We start from the raw sequence: 19,160 nt of genomic DNA, 5'->3' as shown, positions 1-19,160 counted from the left end.
GTGCATTAAGAAGAATGGTTCAAAGGGAGGATTTTATAACTTGATAAGATGAAAACTTATAAAAAGATGGCATGGAGGAGAATAACCACAACTTAACTATTTAAGAGATCATTAATGTGGAAGAGGGCTCCAGCAGGTAGAAGCAAGATCAGTGGATTGAAATTACTTGGGAGAATAAAAGGCAGAATTCAGTGCAATACAAGGAAGTACTTTTAAGTAGTCATTGTAAGAAAAGTCACCTGAAAATGTACAGAAATGAAAATATACAGAAATTGAGGACTACATGCCAGAACTGTCTAAAGCCTGATACCCAGTATATGGTCCATGGATGGGAAATCAGCATCACCTGGGATCTTGTTAGAAATGCAGACTCTCAGGCCCCATCCCAGACACTGAATCAGAATCTGCATTTATCAAGATTCCCTAGAGATTCCTTTGACATTGAAGTTTGAGAAACACTGGTTTAAGGGAGTCTTGAAACTAGATGTGAGAGGGAATGTATTAGGTCTTATATTAATTTACAGAAAGCAAAACTCACCAACTATTCCAGAGATCTCAAGGTTGTTTCATTTGATTTCTGCCTACTAGGTCAAAATACTGTTTCTAGGTTTCAGAGTCTGACCTTTCATGAGTTATTTTTTAATACTTTACACAGTGCTCAGCCAAAGCTTATTCAAACATTTCAAATGTTAACTTATTTTATCAACTTAAAGATTTTGTTTAAAACTGAATTAAGGCAGCTTGTAGTGGTACATTTACAACATAGCACCAAATAAATTGCTAAAAGGAAAAATGGTGCAGAAGGAAAATAAGGGTAGGAAAGCAAGATGGATTTCTATGGCTGGTATTTAAAATGCATTATCATGACTCCTAATCACTTGCTAACTGAGGGTTAGATTTGGTTCCAAGTTTTTAAGCAGCCAACTCAAATAGGGTGTGATATCTTCTAGCATGTGCATTTAGAATGCCATGAATAATGTCCCTAGGCAAGCATAAAATAGGCCCCATTAAATATATTCAAAATGTTGAATAGAAGATTCATGCTTTATATTGAATTAATTGTAAGATTTTCTATTGTATATTTTAGAATATTCCAACGAATCACACTTACCAATATAATTTCATTTTCTTTTCTAGACAGCCCAAACAGCAGAGTAACTCAGTGTTGATAACTGGTAAAAATTTAAAGACAATCTCATCACAAATAAAATTTAAGAAAGGGAAAAAGAAATAAAACTTACCAAATAGATTTCCTAAACTTGCATCCATTTTTATTTCAAATACTTGAGAAATAACATAGAATGTCAGTAAAAATACTGCCACAGCTACCACCAACTTTGCAGCACCTAGATAAAGGGCAGAAATAATTCAACATGAGCTTATGGGCCCACAGAATTTTTAGTTATGCATTTCCATGAAAAACGTAAGTGTATTTAAAAAATTCTTAAGACTAACAAATATCTACTTCTTATCTACTGGATCTTAATTTTACTTGAGTTACAACAAAAACTGTACCAACAATCTATTTTGATTGATTTTTCTGATCAAATAATTATGAGATTGTCTAGCAACCTAGACACAGGACTGCCTGAGTCATCTGCTTAGTTTTCTCATGGAAAAAAAATGACCTGCTATCAACTTCTGGCTGACTACACAAAAGTATCAAGGCTAATGGAACACCACCACCAAGTATGTGGGATGACACACTCTCAATCCTTTTCAATGATAAAGGGCAATACAAGACAGAGAGGATACAAAAACACTGAACCTTCCAGAGATACTAAGGCAATAGACCAGGATGTCCACTCGGTAAGGAGTTCTCAAGTGAAATGTAACAGGTTTACTGTCCTCACCAACCCACATATCTCTTGAAGCACACAAGTGCTCCTGGTATGGTGAACAACGAAATATCTCCCCTCATACTTGATACCAAAGTTTAAGACACGCCTTCCCCACTCCTGGAGGACTTAATTCGGCACCTATCACATTTAACATGGTTACATGGTAAGCTCTGTGAACAGACTCTGAGTCTTCCATACCTTTATATGTTTAACTATTTCTGAGTGCCTTACAAATAATTAGCACTGCTACTAACTAATTAACTGCTTAATATGAATCATCACTTGTCTTTCTTCTCCACAGCTAAGCAAACCTAGGAAAGAAAAAGTACAAGATACGAAAGGACATGAAAAATGACAGGAAAGAGACATCATCTTCTTATTCTTAGAATTTCAGAGCCATCTCACTAGGCTATTCAGAAACAATATTGATATTTGCCTATATAATCTCCATTCCCCTCTCTTACCAAAAGTTTAATTTATACTGATCTAAAAGATCAGCAGGCATTTCACTATCCTTAAGGAAACAAAAGCCCACAAGTGAGGCAACTGCGCAAGATTACAGATATCTTAGCGGCAGCACAAGGGCAGGAACCCAGGGATCCTGACAGAGCCCAGTGCTTTGCACGGTTCTCCGCTACCATCAGATTACCACATTCTTCAGGGAAACTACCAAAACTCAACTTACCGGATAAGGAAGAGTAAAACAGAACTGTGTTCATCCTAACTTCATAAACCTAGAGACTGGGACTGCATCCTTACGGGGAAGGGAAACGAATGAATGGGTGAGGCTCAGAAGGGCTGGCGACGCCGAGAAGCAGGAGGTTCTCAGAGCTACTCATTTTTACTTAGAAACGCTGTATAAATAATAGACATGAGACGGCAAGGAGGAAGCCTAACTACTAAACCAATCAATTCCCACCCCGCCTCCTGTTTTGTTCCTTCTCCCGCTTCCAAAACTGCTTCCTGTTTTCATGGAAAAGACTCTGACAAGTACAGGTTTCTGGTAACTGACTATACTGCTGAACTGAATGAATAAGCACTTTCAGAACTCTAATGGAAAACTGATGAATTCATAAAAGTGCTGACAAAAGATCAAGATGAAAAAAAAAATTAATTACATGGGACTGAGTGAACTGATGAGGATGATTATAATTTCTGTGACTTTCTGTTTGAATAAAAAGAAAAAAGAAAAGAAGAGTGACTACAAGTCATCTACATTTTTAGCACATAAGAGAGTAAAATTCCATTAGTCTTTGAACTCTTCCCCCACAGGATCTAGTAGAGTGCCTTGTATTGATACATAGTAATACTCTCAACAAGTGTTTGCCAAATAGATGAAGGGTTAACAGGTGGCATATTCCTTCTGGATCATTTAAGACCAAGGGCTGGAAGACTATACGTCACATGACAGTCTTAACATCTCATTTTCTAGCAATCATGGGCGTGTGCAAATAATCTTTCCCTGTCCCTTAAAGCAGATATACCAAACCTTCGTTGTTCAAGACTGAAATATTACAATGATTAAGATACCAAGTTTATAATATACGAAAGTTCTGGACTAAATTCAATACCAAGCTAAACCTAAGCCTACACTAAACTATATACATCATATTTACATATACATACATGTATATAAAATATACACACACCATTTAATGAGTGCCTACTACAGATCTAAGTGCCTTATTAGCACAACCTCATTTGCACAGACTTTCAAGATACTAGTTTCATTTTACAAATAAGGAAAACAAGGTCAAAAATTTAGATCACTTGCCTAAGGTCACATAACTAGTTAGCAGCAGAATTTAGTTTTAAACCAAGACCTATTCAATTATAAGAAACCATCAAAGGAAGCAGGAGGAAACAAAAGCTCTAAGAAATAGAGAATTTAGAGGTGGAGAAACTAACTGGTGATAGAACAAGCAGAAGGTCCCTGAGAGGGGCAGGCGGGTGAAGGCCAGCAGAGCCTCCATAACGGTAGAGTTCTGGACCTCCTGCTGCAGAGGGGCTCCTCCAGAGCTGCCACCATCCACTTCTGGACTGGGAGGGGCCTACCCACAGCACACCACAGTTCCCATTCCATCCATGAGATTCCCTCCTACTTCCAGCCATGGACTGTACTAATCTGAGTGTGTCCCTATTTTTCACAAACTAAAAAGCATAAACTTGAGACATTAATGCCTCACTGTTAAGAATAATGGCTATAAGGATATTTCAAAGCAACCAGGATTTTTTTTTTTAATTAGAAGAGACTAATTAGTCTACAAGCAATAAACTAATAGCTAATCTTCCTTACTCCTTCATTAAAGGCAGTCCCCTTGAGACCTATACTAGGAACAGTGTCAAATATAACATCAGCACTCAGTGAATAATTACTCATCAATTAACCTTGGTATTAATCGTCAAAATCAGAGAAATGGATTAGATGACAAAGTTAATTTCAACTAGAATGAATGTAGAATTACATGAGAAAGAGAAACTTGCTTTATTTCAAATCACCATGCTTAATTAAGTAACGTACTTTTAGAACCATACTTTTAGAGACGCTCCCATAAGAATATTTTTTTACTGGTGAGATGATAATTAAAAGAATGACTATCTTGATTTTGATAAATGACAAGCTGTCTCCTATGATGGACACACACTACTTAGTAGAAATTTCTATGTAAAGTATGCATTTCTTCTACGCAGTGGCTGTGCTAGAGGGGCAGGGTGGAGGAATCACACTTGTTTTCACTATAGGTAGGAAGAGGTCTCAGCCTCTCCCGTTATTTATGGATCTGTCTTTTGATAAAGGTAATTACCTTAATACTATGAACACCAAATGGTATTTTTTAATTTCCTCAGTATGCTGCCTAAGAAACAGATGTCCTTACACATAACCTCACTTATGCAGGCTAAACCCGACCTAGCAAATACAACAGTCATTTACGCAAAACACATTTTACTGAATTCTTCACATACACTAGTTTTAATTTATGCACACACATAGGAAAGATTTAAGCTTTTAAACTTCACAATTCATTTTTCTCAACAAGCTAGAACTTAGCAAAAACAAAAATCAGCCTCCCTAAGTTGTCAAAATCGTTCTTTATATGAACATTATACATATATATATTTATATTTATATATTGTTAGGCAAATAAGCTTAATGTATAAGGATGTAAACATTAAAAACCATAACTTAAAATATTTAGCATAAATAATTTCAACAGGAGTGTCCCCAAAAAACTTATGTAGATCCCACTAAACGTCCAATTTATGATTTGCCAACTACCTAAAAAAGTAAAAAGGCTAAATAATGATTTAGTTTGTTATATTCAGTCACACTCAACATAGAAAATGATTATTTACCCTCTCATTCAGTCATTACTAAACAAACAGGTTATACAAAAAGCAAAATTATTTCTACTGAATTGAGTATCTTACCTGCTACCCTCATGTTTGGTTTTTCAGTCTATGGCACTTTTCATTAAATAAGCTCCTAAAATCAAAAGAAAAGGCAAACATCATTAGGTCTAGAATGAGCATTCCTCCCTAGATTGAGTTTGATTTGGAGTGTATATATTAAACTAATTAAGTAAATGTCATGACATTTCTAAGTATTCTACCAATATTAACATTTAATGAAAAAGCTCTTAGCACTGGGCCTGTCTCCTTCCACTGGGCCACAAAAGCTCCGGAGAGGAGGGTGTGTCTAAAACTGCTCTGTCCCCTGCTCCCTAACTGAAGGATGGAGGGAAAACTTGTCATCAAGCACGGACAGAATGATGCCCTACTGTTCTCAGTGATTATGCATCTGTAACAAACTTTTGATATTTAGTTCCAAACCACCAGTTTTCAGTTGAGGTCCAAAGAGGTTAAGCTGCTTATCTAGTCAGGGAACGAATTACTTGCAGAAATGGGGTGAGGATTTAGGTCTGCTGGCTCCTGCTCTAGGGCTCACTCCAGTATATGATGCCATTTCATTTTTAGTATGACACAATTCAGGTGTCACTATGATAAGCACTTATAGGAAACGCACCTTATCTTAATACCAGGGTCCTCTTCCTCTTCATGTTTTCAGTTTAAGTTTGTGAAAGAACATATTCAGACCTACAGAATTGCAATTTTAAATATTCTAGCAATTATCATTACTGACAGTGTATGTTATACATCAAATGAAGAAACTGTAATCTGATATTATTCTAATAATAACAAGAAATAGATACTGGAAAAAAAGATCTGCATACATGTTTGTGTGTTCCCCCCTAAGAAATAACTCTAGATAGGTGAAATTTTAAAAAGAAAATGGGAAAGCAAGTATACGAGTTTGATAGGAAATTCGTGCTCGAGTTCAGCTGGACAGCTTCCACAATCTACTCAATCTACTGTACAGGAAAGGTATGCAAAAGAAAATTTCGATTAATGAATTGCATCAATCAAAAATATGTATTTCTTTATTTTAGACTGTATTTTAGTACTGATGTTTCAATGTTGATGTCTGATCTAGTAATGCACAGAATGATTCAAATAAAAGCAATGGCAGACTCCTGAAGGACACTGAAAGGCAGTGAGACATGCAGTTTTCTTATTCACCAATAAGGAATTATTGGGGGTGGAGGTGGTGAGCACCTAAAAGGACCAATGTTCTTATGGGAACTCCCTTCCTTCTGCTCAATCTACCCTGAAGAAAATATCAACATTTATATTTATGCTAGTCCTGAACTGAGCATTATTGATTTCCTTTGTTAGTTATCTGAACACCTTCCACATAATAGGAAAAGTCACCGTTACTTAGCCACAGGCCAGGAAAACGCTAAAAGGAAACAAGAGATACTGAAGTATCCACAAGTTACCACATAAAAGCAGAAAAAAAAAAAAAAAATCTTGGCTTCTCAAATGAAAACCCTAACGAGTTATAAATCCTCTTTTGACTTCCAGCAAGATTGAATATTATGTTCAAAACACACATATACGCCTTTCCTCCCAGCTAACACTCCAAAATAACATCACTTTTATGTGAATGTGGCCTGTGATAATTTTTTTTGAAGAGTGATAAGCAGTTGAGCAGACACCTGATGTTCTACTTCACTGTTTCCATTACCTGCCAAGGAGGTCACACCTGTACAATCCCAATCACTGCCTCACGTACCTACCCCTTGTTCGGACTGCCTAACCAGCCTGCTTCTAAACTTAACACTAGTAAGACCACAATATAAGCAACTACAGTGGTCTAGCCAAATCCATGTTTTCCATTAAATTTCTCAGAGAATAACATTTAATAAAATCTCTAAATTAAAATCTCATCAAATCTCAGCCACGACACATTTTTAATTAGTTTGCTTAAGAAGCAAATTAATGATTCAAGAGTGTAAATCGGCATAAGAGTATTGAATACATTTGAGAGCAAATCAAGGCGCATCTGTTTACAATATGCTAATTCCAAATCATTCCTAACTTGTCTTCTTAGGAGGACATTAAAAACAAAGAAAATCTTTACATAGAATCATCTTGGGGGACGGGGGGGAAGTAATACCTTAATAGAGCCTGGTATATACCTCAAACTGAACCTCCAACAATCAAGGGGAGGTAGAAAAGGTCCAGAGAAAATGAACACAACAGTAAGAGGAGGAAAAAGGTCTCTGCTAGAAACTCAGAGCCCTTTCATTCAGAGGCAACAGGTGAAAATTTTATAACTGTTCTTATATGTTCATTAAAAAGTAGAGATACAGAAATTAGAGCCATTTCCAAAATAAGAATATGGGTGGTAGGAGGAGAGTATTTTTAAGACAGATTAAAAAACAAACAAATAAACAAAAACCCTAACAGCACATTTGTGAAATACATTTTCCCCCCAAAAGTGTAGTCTAGGTCAAAACAGTAAGTTTCAGTGTTTTATAGATCAATGACTGAGCCAGATCAGGTTGTAACATGTAAAGCGCACAATCATCAGAGCCCACTGCAAGCAGGGCCATCACGCTGCCCTGAGCAAGGAAACACCATTCTGGATAAACGCTAATTAAGTAAGTAACCTGGATTGAAAGAGAGAACCTGAATTAGGATCTTGGATCGACATACTGGATTTCTTCGAATTTCTTATAATTTAAACATTTCCTTTAGCCCAACTGTCTACTTGGTCTAATTCATGAAGTTTTGTTAAATTCAGGCCTGAATAAACAGGCACTGCCCTACAATCAATCAACTTCAGGACAATAGATAAAAACACAGGTCAAGTGATACTTTCATTCTTTCCTTGAGAAGTGGACTTGATCCACCTACACCAGGTAAATTAGAAGGGCCCATTCTATATCAACAAAATAAGCCATAAAAACAATTATTCACCAGGAGGGGAAGGTGTTGCCATTTAACAAAAACTAGGAAATAATGCAAACAGCAGAGTAAGTCACACACATTCTTATTTTATGTAATCTTCCCAACAGCCCTACCGCATTATAGATGAGGTCAAGGGATTTGTCCAAGGTCATATGAAGGGAAAGTAAGAAGCTGATACTATAAACAATTCCACTTCCCTTCCACTTCCCAGCAGCTCCCTGCCATGCTCTAAGAAGCTTCCCGACAAAATTCCATGTCAATCAATTTGGCTTTTGCAAATGGCTCTGGGAATTGCTAATCCCTGCTGCCAACTAGCCACTCTAGGGCTCTGACGGGTTTGTCAAAATGACTAAGCATGTGTGTTAGAACACTCGTTCAGTCCCCACTGTGGGTAGGGGGCATGGAACCCAAAGCCTGTGCCCTGCTCTCCTCATCCGGCTGAGCCAGGAAGGGCGCAGAGATGCCTGCCCGAGCTCCCCCACCTCCCCCAGGGCCCTGGCTGAGGCCCCAGCCTGTCCACAGAGCCCCAGAGGAGGCCCACCCCGTGCACGTGGCCTGAGGGGAACTGGGCGAGGCCTGTGCGGCCAGGGCTCCTTCCCGCCTGTGTGTCGGTACTTGCCGGCTGTCTCCTGCCTTTTTCCTCCTCATCCCACCATCTCAACCACCTCGCTTAAGGGCCCTGACTCTTTCTTGCTAATAATGAGGAAACGTGGTGTCCCAGCCAAAGGGTTCCCCCTCCCACCTCCTTGGGGTAGGAGGTTAAAGAGGGTTCTATACCAAACGCCCTCCCCCAGAAAAGAAACAGTTGTTGAGTTTGGCGTCAGAAGCAAGGGCGGGAGAGGCAGCCTCGCAGGGTCAGTGCGCCATGATCAGGTCGGTTTGGTTTGTCTTTGTGTCTTTTTGCTTTGTTTTGTTTCGTTTTAAACAATCATGAGTGAGATTTTTCTTCAGCCACCAGTGTTGGCCTTGAAGCAGAGGGCTGCAGCCCTTAGTGTTTGTAAAATAAGAAAGAATACACAGCGTGGCCATGGTTGGGTTTTTTTTTTTCCCTCCTTTGAGAATTTTCTTTTGTAAAAGCAAATTTAAATACTTTTTTAATACTGAAATCTGTGGATGAAATAGAAGCTGGAACCCTCCTCTTGGAATAGGCAGCCTAAGAACCTCATGGGACTATGAATTCACCCGAAATTTCCATTTGCCATCAGGCCGAGCTTTGAAAGAAAAACTGTTCTCTAACCAGGATTGTAACAAAAGCGTAAATACTATTTCAGAGTTGAAAGTTGATGGTGCAAATATGTATACAACGTACTATATTTTTACAATGATCGTTGCATGACTCTACTCCGCCCCCTTTTTCAAAGTACTCCATATCTGTCTTCCAGAAACGTCCCTGCCCTTCCTCCTGTGGTCTCTTAATCCAATAATTGTATTACTGCCATTAAAGGACGCAGATATTTAAAAAAAAAGAAAAGAAAAAAAGAACACTCGTCCAAGACAGACAGGACAAAGGAAAATGAAGTATACAGACACACTCACTGATACATTTAATATTAACAAACAACGATCACTTAATTAAGCCAGAAGAAAACACTACCAATTATACTCCAAAAATATAAGAAAACTATCACTCCATTCAATCCACTTTTAATTCAGTGCTGGCCAAACGGCAATGTAAGGAAACAAAATTTGCAACCCAAAATGTCTCTTTGGTGTATTAATTATTTCGAGCTGGAAACAGTCAAGGCCCAAAAGACTCTTTGACCTTCCCCCTTAGCTGCCTAAAGAATTTATAGAGGGTCTATAACAGGAAGGGAACTATCACCACAGATAACTGTAGTATGAACTACATGTGTGTAGAGAGGGAGGAACCTAGCAAATCTGTTCGTTAAAATTCCTCTAGGTGTCCCATTGCCACTGCAAGACCCAGCAAACATTTACCAAACATCTGCTTTTCCATCTCCATGTGAATTGCCTTCCTCCCCTTTGAAGTCCCAAACCACTACCCCCTACATCCCTCCTCTTTTGTCTTTAGCGGAAGATAGTATTTAAGGACTCAGTTTTCCTGGGTCTCCCCCATGTATACATGTTATTGAACTATTGATTTTCTGTTAATCTGTTTCATGTTAATTTAATTTTTAGACCAGGCAGAGGAACCTAGAACCGTAGAGGAAAAATTTTCCTCCCGGACAGCAATTTTAAATGAATCAACTGACAATCAACAGACGATTCTAATATTCATATGAACTAGGGCTTTTCAAGAGGACTAAGGCAAAAAAAAAAAAAAAAAAAAAAAAAAAGGTAAAAGTGCAAGCAAATAGAATCAAAGTACATTTAGGCCCTGTGATGGCTAATTTATGTGTGTCAAGTCCACTGGGCCACTGGGTGCCCAGATACTGTACTTTGTTAAACATTCTGGGTTTGTCTGTGAGGGTCTTATTGGATGAGATTAACATCTGAGTAAAGCAGTTTGCCTTCCCCAAGTGAGAGCCTTGTCCAATCCGCTGGGAGACCTGACTAGAACAAAAAAGGCTGAGTAGGGCAGCATTTGCTCTTTCTGCCTACTGTCTTCAAGCTGGGCCATTGGTCTTCACCTGCCTTTGGACTTGGACTGAAACTTAACACCACTGACTTCTCCCAGCTCTCAGGCCTGTGGACTCCCGCCTGCCGACTGCAGACCCTGGGACTTCTCAGCCTCCACAACTGCATGAGCTGATTCCTTCTGATAGTTATCTATCTCAGATAGATAGACAGACAGACAGAAAGACAGACAGACGGTCTCCTATTGGTTCTATTTCTCTGGAGAACCCAGACCCCTTCAAGATCAAAATGTAAGAGACTAAATTTTCAGTCCCAGAGCAGTTAAAGAGGAAAATGACATAATACTGAAATCAAAAGAATACTGCAGCTAAAAGTCACAAGGGTAAGTTCCTCTAATGTTATGCTTACAAACAAAAGTATGGTATTTAAAGAAAACTATTTGCAAAAAATACCTGCATTTATGTAAATAAAATAGAGCAAGTGTCGGCAACTTTCTGTAAACGGGCCAGACAGTAAATGCTTTAGCTTTGTGTACCATATAGTCTCTATTCAAACTACTCTGCTCTGCAGTCGTAACTGAGAAGCAGCCATACACAATATGGAAACAAATGGGCCCAGTGGTGTTATAATAAAACTTTACTTATGCACACTGAAATTTGAATTTCATAAAATTTTCACGTTACAAAATATTATTCTTCTTTTGATTTTTTCTTTCCAACCACTTAAAAATATAAAAGCCAGTCTTGGTTCGTGACCCATGTGGACCCATAGGTCACAATTTGCCAACCTGAGGTAAAGGAATAAAAAATGAATTTAAATTTTAAAAACTTTTAAAATAGAGGAATAAAAAACTTTCCTGACCGTGCTCTAATATTCCAACATTTCTTGCTGGGCTATCTGTGGGATATACAATTCCCATAGGGCTTCTATGGGTCCTCTTAGAAGTACTAGTACAGAAGTAGGACAAATCAGGCAACGCTGAGTTCTGTGTTCTATACGTGTTCACCACACATTTTCATAATCAACTGCTCTTCATGGAAGAAGCATATACTCCGTGAGAAGCAACATAATGGATCCTCTTCAAAAGAAAAGAAGTCCTTCCCTTCCTACAGATGAAGCTGTCCACCTACAGCAAAGATGGGAATAAATCTAGGAATGTTTTCCAAACGATCCCAGGAGACATGAAAAAAACCAGGGAAAATTAATCTTATTATACCCCATTTCATTAACTGTAAAATGATGGTGACGAGATCTTAACTGTTTTCTTAAGTGTTTAAAAGTGATTATTTTTGTGATGGGCTTAAAAAGGGAGAAGGGGGGGTGGGTAACTGTGCATCTGATGTTTGATCAGTTTTTAAAATTCCAAATATTTAGTTTTAGGAAACCTTTGCTTTAATAGAAAGCTGTCACTATAGTAGGTGCAGACTGCTATCAAGTACCCATCTCTCCCAGATGCCACTATGCACACATCTTCACCAGGAGGGATACATTTCTGAAATAACGAAATGCAGAGGGTGAGAAGACTGCATTCATTTGAAAGAATCTTAACATTCAAACACTCAGTATGATATGTGAGCTGCTATCACCGTGTTATAAATATTGTGAATTTAACAGAATTTGGTGTTTTCTGTTAAGCAACAGAAAAAAAATCCAATTACTACCTTAACAGTATTTTAATTCTAGTAGGAGACGCTGATATTGAATCCTAGAGAATGGATGTTTTAAAAATCTACCATTTTAACACACATGTGTCAGACACTTAAAAGTGTAAGTATGACCCTATATGGTGAAAGGGAAATTTTTCGATGTCTACATAACAACTAGAAAAGTATCCCAGGTTTTTAAATGACTAAACTAATCTTAGATTTTGACTAGAAGAAAAAAAAAAGCAAAGGAGCTAAAAACAAAGTATTTGGGAAAGAAAGGAGGAGATCTGTATAATTCTATAATGCCAAGAATATATTCACTTTTTCCAAAGATCACTGAGGAAAATGTAAATGTATCCAATCTCCTGCAAAATGGCCTTCAAAAAGGTGAGACCGCAGAGCAACAGACCAAAAACTTCTAAACAATGGCTCTATAGAACCAATAAATAAATCTTTTAGAAGAAAACGTTAATGTTCTATTGAAAACCTTAAGAAGAGAGGGATACGAATGATCTAATCCTGGGTTTATAAGTTTTCTGAACTAATATCATATGGCTTTACTTATTTTCTTAATACAATAGCATCACATTGAAATTACACATTGAAATTACATTAAAAAGAGGATTAATATCTAACTGGCCTCAGAAACAGAATTAAAAGCATACTGTGGAAAAGCACAACTGAACCAGAAGGCACCCCACCCTTCCCCGCAAAATGTTCTGGGTGCACTTAGCCTTCCTCCACAGTGTGTCTACCCAGCATAATTTGCTATCCTTTGTTTTTATCTGCTTCTCCTGGCAGTGCCTGGAGAGAGTAACACTTTAGAAAACTTCCATCTGTTCTGCAGCAGCTGGGTAAAACTCCATTCTCTTAAGAATGAGACACGACAAACCATAACTGTCATCCCAGCCTGTCCCTCGAGTTAAAAACCAGTTAGCAAAGAGCCCTGCTCATCATGCAAGTGCCCTGCCTGTCCTGACTTGGCCCCAGTGACTAGTGCAGGGAGAAGTAATCAAGCCTGCCAGACCCCATGCACACTACCCTCTAAGAGCAGAACTACTGCAACAGTGTTCAGCCTACACTGAGAATTCCAGAGGACAACTCCTTCCACCACTGTGATGTGAATTTGCTAGAGACCTACAGTCTTTCCTCTTCAGAAATTTGGTATTAGATTTCTGAAATATTTCAGTTGATCAACAGGCATTTAACCATGTTTTCTGTAAATATCAGTACTTCAAGTAATTAGAAACTAAATGGACACATATTCAGCTTTCCCCATCCCAAATCTAACATAGTTAAGCAGGTTTCTCCTGACAAAAATATTTCGTTTGCCAAAATGATGTCATAAGGAAACACCATAGCAGGAGGGGTTGCTCTTCAATGAATTCTCATTGATGAGGAAAGATTTGTCCTAATCTACAGATATTCTCTCATTCAGGACCCAATGTGTCACCACGGTATTTCTATTTAAGTTGGCAAGCAAAGTTCAGGTTTACTCTGACCCAGACTTGGTGCTGATGCCAATTACCACCACAACACCCTAGAACTACTCATTATAGGGCAGTAGGTGGCTGGTGTATATGCATATAACCGGCTAGCTGGCATTAATGAGGGTTATGAACTCTCTAACAGAAAAAAAGTGATAAAAAAGAAATCAAATGATCAAGCCACAATAATGTCAACGTGACATTAAGGTAAATATTTTAAAGGACTGTGATTACAAAATGGAAATCGCTAACGTACACAGAAGCTTAAAAGTAAGACTTCTCACCTGATCTGAAACACCAACATGTGAAAGACTGGAAATGGGTAGGATGAAAATAATACGGGGCCAAACTGGAGGGCATCACACCCTATGATCCAGCTACCTTGCATTTTAAAACAAAGTCATCAGTATAATCTTCGTTACAAACATATGTCAAGTACAGGCATCACATATTAAACTCTATTATAAACAAATTTTACAAAGTAAACGGTCTAAAGAATTGTTACATTATAATTCTTTTATCCCATAGCTTCATAATAACCCTTTACCATAACAAGAGGAGCTTGTAGTTTCTCAGGTACCTAACACTGTATTTTGATTCCAAGATACATACTACTTCCCTTATTTTAACAAGTTTTAAATCAGGATGAGGCTCACAACCACATTTTTGTGGTTAAAAATAATAAAATAATGGTGTACCTTACAAAGATCTTAGATTCAGTGAAACATTGTATCTGGTTCTTTGAATCCCCAACTATAAAATAACACACACCATGGGCACCACAATTACTAGTGGGCTTTTTATGAGGCAAACTCCTGAGCCCAGAATCCCGTGGAGTGAGGGTTAAAACTCCTGAATGGTTACTAAACTCCCCAGGTGACCCTCATTCCAGCTTAGACGTGAGAACTTCAGCCCAACAGTACACCAATCCAAACACACAGAGACGTCTGGGGTAGTGGTGGGGAGTAAGTCAGATCTAGGCCAAAAAAGCCCAAAGGTAAAATTCACAGGACAAGAATCTTCATTCTTTCCTTAACGATGAATGGAAATCAACCTGACTCTGGGCCAGGTCTCCTGCAGGGGTGAGGAGGGAGAGGTGGGCAGTGAATAAATCTGGAAATAATGTGCTGAGGAACAGAGCAAAGAGAACTCCTGTTTGCAATGGTTACAACAGAGTGTAAAATTAAAACTGTCCCAATATTTTCTTGCAGTTTCCTCTCTACCAAAGCAGAATTTTGCTTAAAAAGTCATAATCCAGTTGAAGAAATGAAATGGGGATCAGATTTCTGTAACTGAGTGTACAAACATACCAAAAACAGAAAACGAGACAAAATGACATTTTGTTCTGTCTGCTCCTTCAGAGCTCCACAACTGTTAATTAAACAGCTGTAATGTAACCTACTTTAATCCTACACTATACCATCCAAGAGGAGAAAGAAAGATGGATGAATGGGTAGATGGAAAGAAAGAAAGGGAGGGAGGGAGAAACAGACATTATCGAGTACAACAGCAAAGATAAAACTACATGTTAACTATAAGTTGAACATAAGCAGGATAAAGAAGTGTCTAGTTCACAAATCGCTACAAAAAGAGATGAGAGAAAGGCACAAAATTACAGGAGAGTATAAGTAGTAAACTATCTTCATCTCCTCATGTAACTATAATATTTTACATTACATCAGATGGGATGTTACAGGTTCCTATTCTGAATGTTTTAGAATTCCCCCATACATTCACTTCATTTATACGGTCTTTAAGTAGTCTGCAGAATTTCACTGCACCAGGGCAGACATAATTCTATCAGTCAAACTTTTTATGTGAAGAAATGGAGGCGCAGAGTGGCTCTATCTGCCCAAGGGCCCTGGAGATGCAAGTTAGCCATTTTCAAAGAACTGGTAGTAAGAAGATTCTAGTGTAAAGTTTTCTGAACCAATTAAAAAATTCATTTTTTTGTTGACCACAGGTCCTTCAATACACATTTAATGATCACCTAACTGCAGATGCTGAATGGTATGCAGAGTTAAGTAGTACACCTGATAACCATGATACTATCTAAACAAGCCATGCAGAACTTATGATGAAAATTAATGCAGACTCATAGCTACAGACGTCCACATAACTTTTTCTCACTAGCACATAAAAACCCACCAGGATCCATCAATGGATGAATGACTAAACAAAATGTAATATGTGTCTATACATGGAATATTATTCAGCCATAAAAAGGAACGAAGTACTGATACCCGCTACAACATGAATGAACCTCTAAAACATAATGTTAAGTGAAAGAAGCTAGACTCCATTTACATGGAATATTCAGAATAGATAAACCTGTAGACAGAGAAAGCAGACTAGTGGTTGCCAAAGGTTGGGGAATGGTGAGTAACTGCTTAACGAACATGAGGTTCCCTTTTAGGGTGATGAAAATGTTGTAGAACTAAACAGAAGTGGTGACTGCGCAATACTATGAATGCACTAAACGTCACTGAATTGTACGCTTAAAATGGTAAATTTTATGTTATGTGGATTAAATTTAGTTTTTAAAGGAAATTTAAAAACTCACCAGAGACTAGAAAAATAATGAACAAATGAAAATTAATTAGATTATAAATAAGGCAGATGTAAGTAATGAAATAGCTTGAATCAAAGGAACAGGCCGATGAAGGAGACAATGATAGAATACTGATGGGGTAAACTGTGGAAATTTAGAGGCAGTGGAATACAATTTCCTCCTCTGAGAGAACATCAGCTGGCTCTATTTTAGGAGCAGAATAAAATTCACAAAACCTTTTAAAGTTTTAGGAGCGGAATAAAATTCACAAAACCTTTTAAAGTTCCATAAGATGTTATGGAAAAACCCGAACCAACTTTTTGGTCGACCCAATAGCTTTGTGAGGGCCCAGGCTGCCTTATTCACACAGTATCCACCTTACCTATAATTACTGGTGCATATAGGCACTCTCATATGTCTAAATGAATGTAAAAATTGTTGAATACTGAGACTGCCCATTTGAGACCTAAAATATGTGGTAAAAAAAAAATAACATTCTTATGATTCCCCACAGGGACTACTTTTCACCATTCAACAATCTCTTTGTCCTTTGACCCTCTCTCCAGTGACTTTTCCCTTTTTAATGTATCTTTAATTATGAAAAGATTAGTTAGTAATTCTTTTTTAATTGTAACATATATTAGGTTTATTTAAAAAGTCACTTTAACCCAGTGGTGCTCAGTCTTATTTTGACTCCCTTTTAAACAGAAGCCCCCTCCATTGGGGATTTGGGGGCGGGTCGGGGGGCGGGGTGGGGGGGCTGACCGCGTCCTTTTTAAAAAGCCTCATTTATGGGTGATCCTGAGAGATCCCCAGGTTGAGAATCACTGCATGAAACTCGTTTTATTTCTTACTATCAAGAAATGCTAGTCTTTAATGAGCCGAGAAAACATTACACAGAATCTGTGAAACAAAGCTTCTCACACCTGTATACACTGGAAAAAAAAACCCCTGTGATTTAATTAGTAAACTGCCAGAGAACTCAAGAGACTGGCAGCCTTTAAAAAGAGACAGTTAATGATATGACAAACCCGGATGCTGATTCTGCCAATCTCTTGCTGAATGGCATGAGTTAGTAACTTGTATGTTCTAAATTAAATGGAGATCCCTTTGTACTCAATGATGCACTATATGAATAACATTAAGGTTTCCCTTAATGTAAAATTGTAAAATTTGACAGCATACCATTAGTCCTGAAAGGTGGTTAAGAGTTCAAGGGGTCTGGGATCTACTGTCAGCATCAACCTCTACGTAACATCTATGGGAGTTCATAATTTCTCAGTAAAATTGGGAAAGATACACAAACGGACCTACTCTATGGGTTGTAAGAAATAAATGTGCATATGAAAGCACGTGACACAGTGCCTAGTAAGCAATCTAATATCTAGAATCATTGTATTCATATTCTTTTCGGCCAAATAAAAAGAAACAAGGAAAAGGTTCTGTCAATTAAATAGTTTTGTATGACACGAAATTTTAAAAAGCAAAAGGTAGAGGATGATGAAAACACAAAAAATTACAGCTGGAGATCTTAATCTCAAACGTCAGTCCAACACTCATTATTTAGATCTAGGGTCACAAATCGTAACATATGGTAGAAACTGAGGACAGCGGCAAACAAATGGGGAAAAAACAAGAAAAAGAAATAAAAAGAAAAAAAGGAACGAACAGCACATCCATCAATGACACCGAATGCCAATGGGCCGAAATAGGTTTTAAAAATAAAAAGTACTTCCAGCTTAGAAGACACTAAAACTTTACAAGTGAGCCAAGACCGCCCTCCTCAGAGTTCAAATGTAACTTACAACTCCATCGCCGCCTCTTTAGAGCACTCGGCCCCCATTTCCGACCCGAGCGGGAGCCCCCCCGGGCCGGACGCGCGCCCCAGGTGCCAGTTACAGGCCGGAGCGCCAGGTGCAGTGGCCGCCCCGCCCTCCGCGGAGCCGGAGGGCTGGCCACCGTACTGGGGATGCCCGCGCGGGGGCGGCGGCCCGGACCCCCGGCCAACCACGCTCTGGTGCCCTGGTCCTGCCGCGCCCTGCCCTCGGCGGGACGCGCCACGACGACCCGATCACGCCCGGGCACACCCCGGGCCGGCGGTCGCGGGGTGACCAGAGGATGAAGGTGAAAGTGGGTGCCCGGCTGCCCCCAGCCTCCCTCCATCCTCCCCGCCCTCGGCCGCGGCTCCGTCCGCCTCCCCGTGCGTCTCACCGGCCTCCCGCCCGCCTCTCCGCCACGCGCGCCCACTTTCCGGCCTCCCTGCGGTCAGTCTTGCCGGAGGCCGACAGGAGCCACCGCCGCCTCCCGCTCGCTCCTCCGCTTCCTCCCGGGTTCCTACGGCTTCCCCTCACCCCCGCGAGTGGCCAAGAGGAAGCCAGCTAGCCGCTGGGCCGCCTCCCTCGCTTCCCCGCCGCGGCCAATGGGCCCCGCCGCCGGGAAGCCGCGCCCGCCCCCTGGCGGTGGAGGACCGAAGGGGCGCCCTGCAGGCCGCAGGGAAAAGCCGGAGAGCTGAGAGGGAGGGCTCTGCGGCCCCGCCCCCCGCCTGCGCTGCGCTTTCGGGACCTGCCACGTGGGAGCCGCAGGCGCGGCGGCTGGCCGCACCCCAGAAAAGGGCAAATAGGTCTCGCCTCTTCCCACCACACTCCGCCTTGACCCACACTTCCATAATCCCCACCTTAAAGGAAGAAATTTTAAAGTAATCAGTCCCATTCTAGAAGTCCACCAGCTAGGGTATACGAGACGGTCATATCAACGTAAGGTCGTAGACGATTTCCTTTTGACT

General features: G+C 39.6%; 1 protein-coding gene across 3 annotated transcripts in view; it reads right to left on the bottom strand.

Annotated features, from left to right (window-relative positions):
- The window catches only part of FAM3C (FAM3 metabolism regulating signaling molecule C), a 57,488-nt gene extending 38,687 nt beyond the window's left edge, over nt 1–18,801 (bottom strand). Inside the window, exons 1-3 of one of the 3 annotated variants that reach the window (XM_007177249.2) lie at nt 18,590–18,801; nt 5,271–5,325; nt 1,242–1,346 (exon numbers count right to left, since the gene is read on the bottom strand). In XM_007177249.2, coding sequence (XP_007177311.1) covers nt 1,242–1,346; nt 5,271–5,283 — 118 coding nt within the window. In that variant the 5' untranslated portion in view covers nt 5,284–5,325; nt 18,590–18,801. Of the gene's footprint in view, nt 1–1,241; nt 1,347–5,270; nt 5,326–5,865; nt 5,915–18,589 lie in introns of those variants that run through there. The other 2 variants (XM_057550298.1, XM_007177250.2) reach the window with 2 other exon arrangements.
- Nucleotides 18,802–19,160: the final 359 nt, after the last annotated feature.

Source organism: Balaenoptera acutorostrata, chromosome 7, assembly GCF_949987535.1.
Source record: "Balaenoptera acutorostrata chromosome 7, mBalAcu1.1, whole genome shotgun sequence".
Taxonomy (NCBI): Eukaryota; Metazoa; Chordata; class Mammalia; order Artiodactyla; family Balaenopteridae; genus Balaenoptera; species Balaenoptera acutorostrata.
The sequence above is the reverse complement of the archived record's forward strand: the minus strand, read 5'-3'. Positions and strand labels throughout refer to the sequence as shown.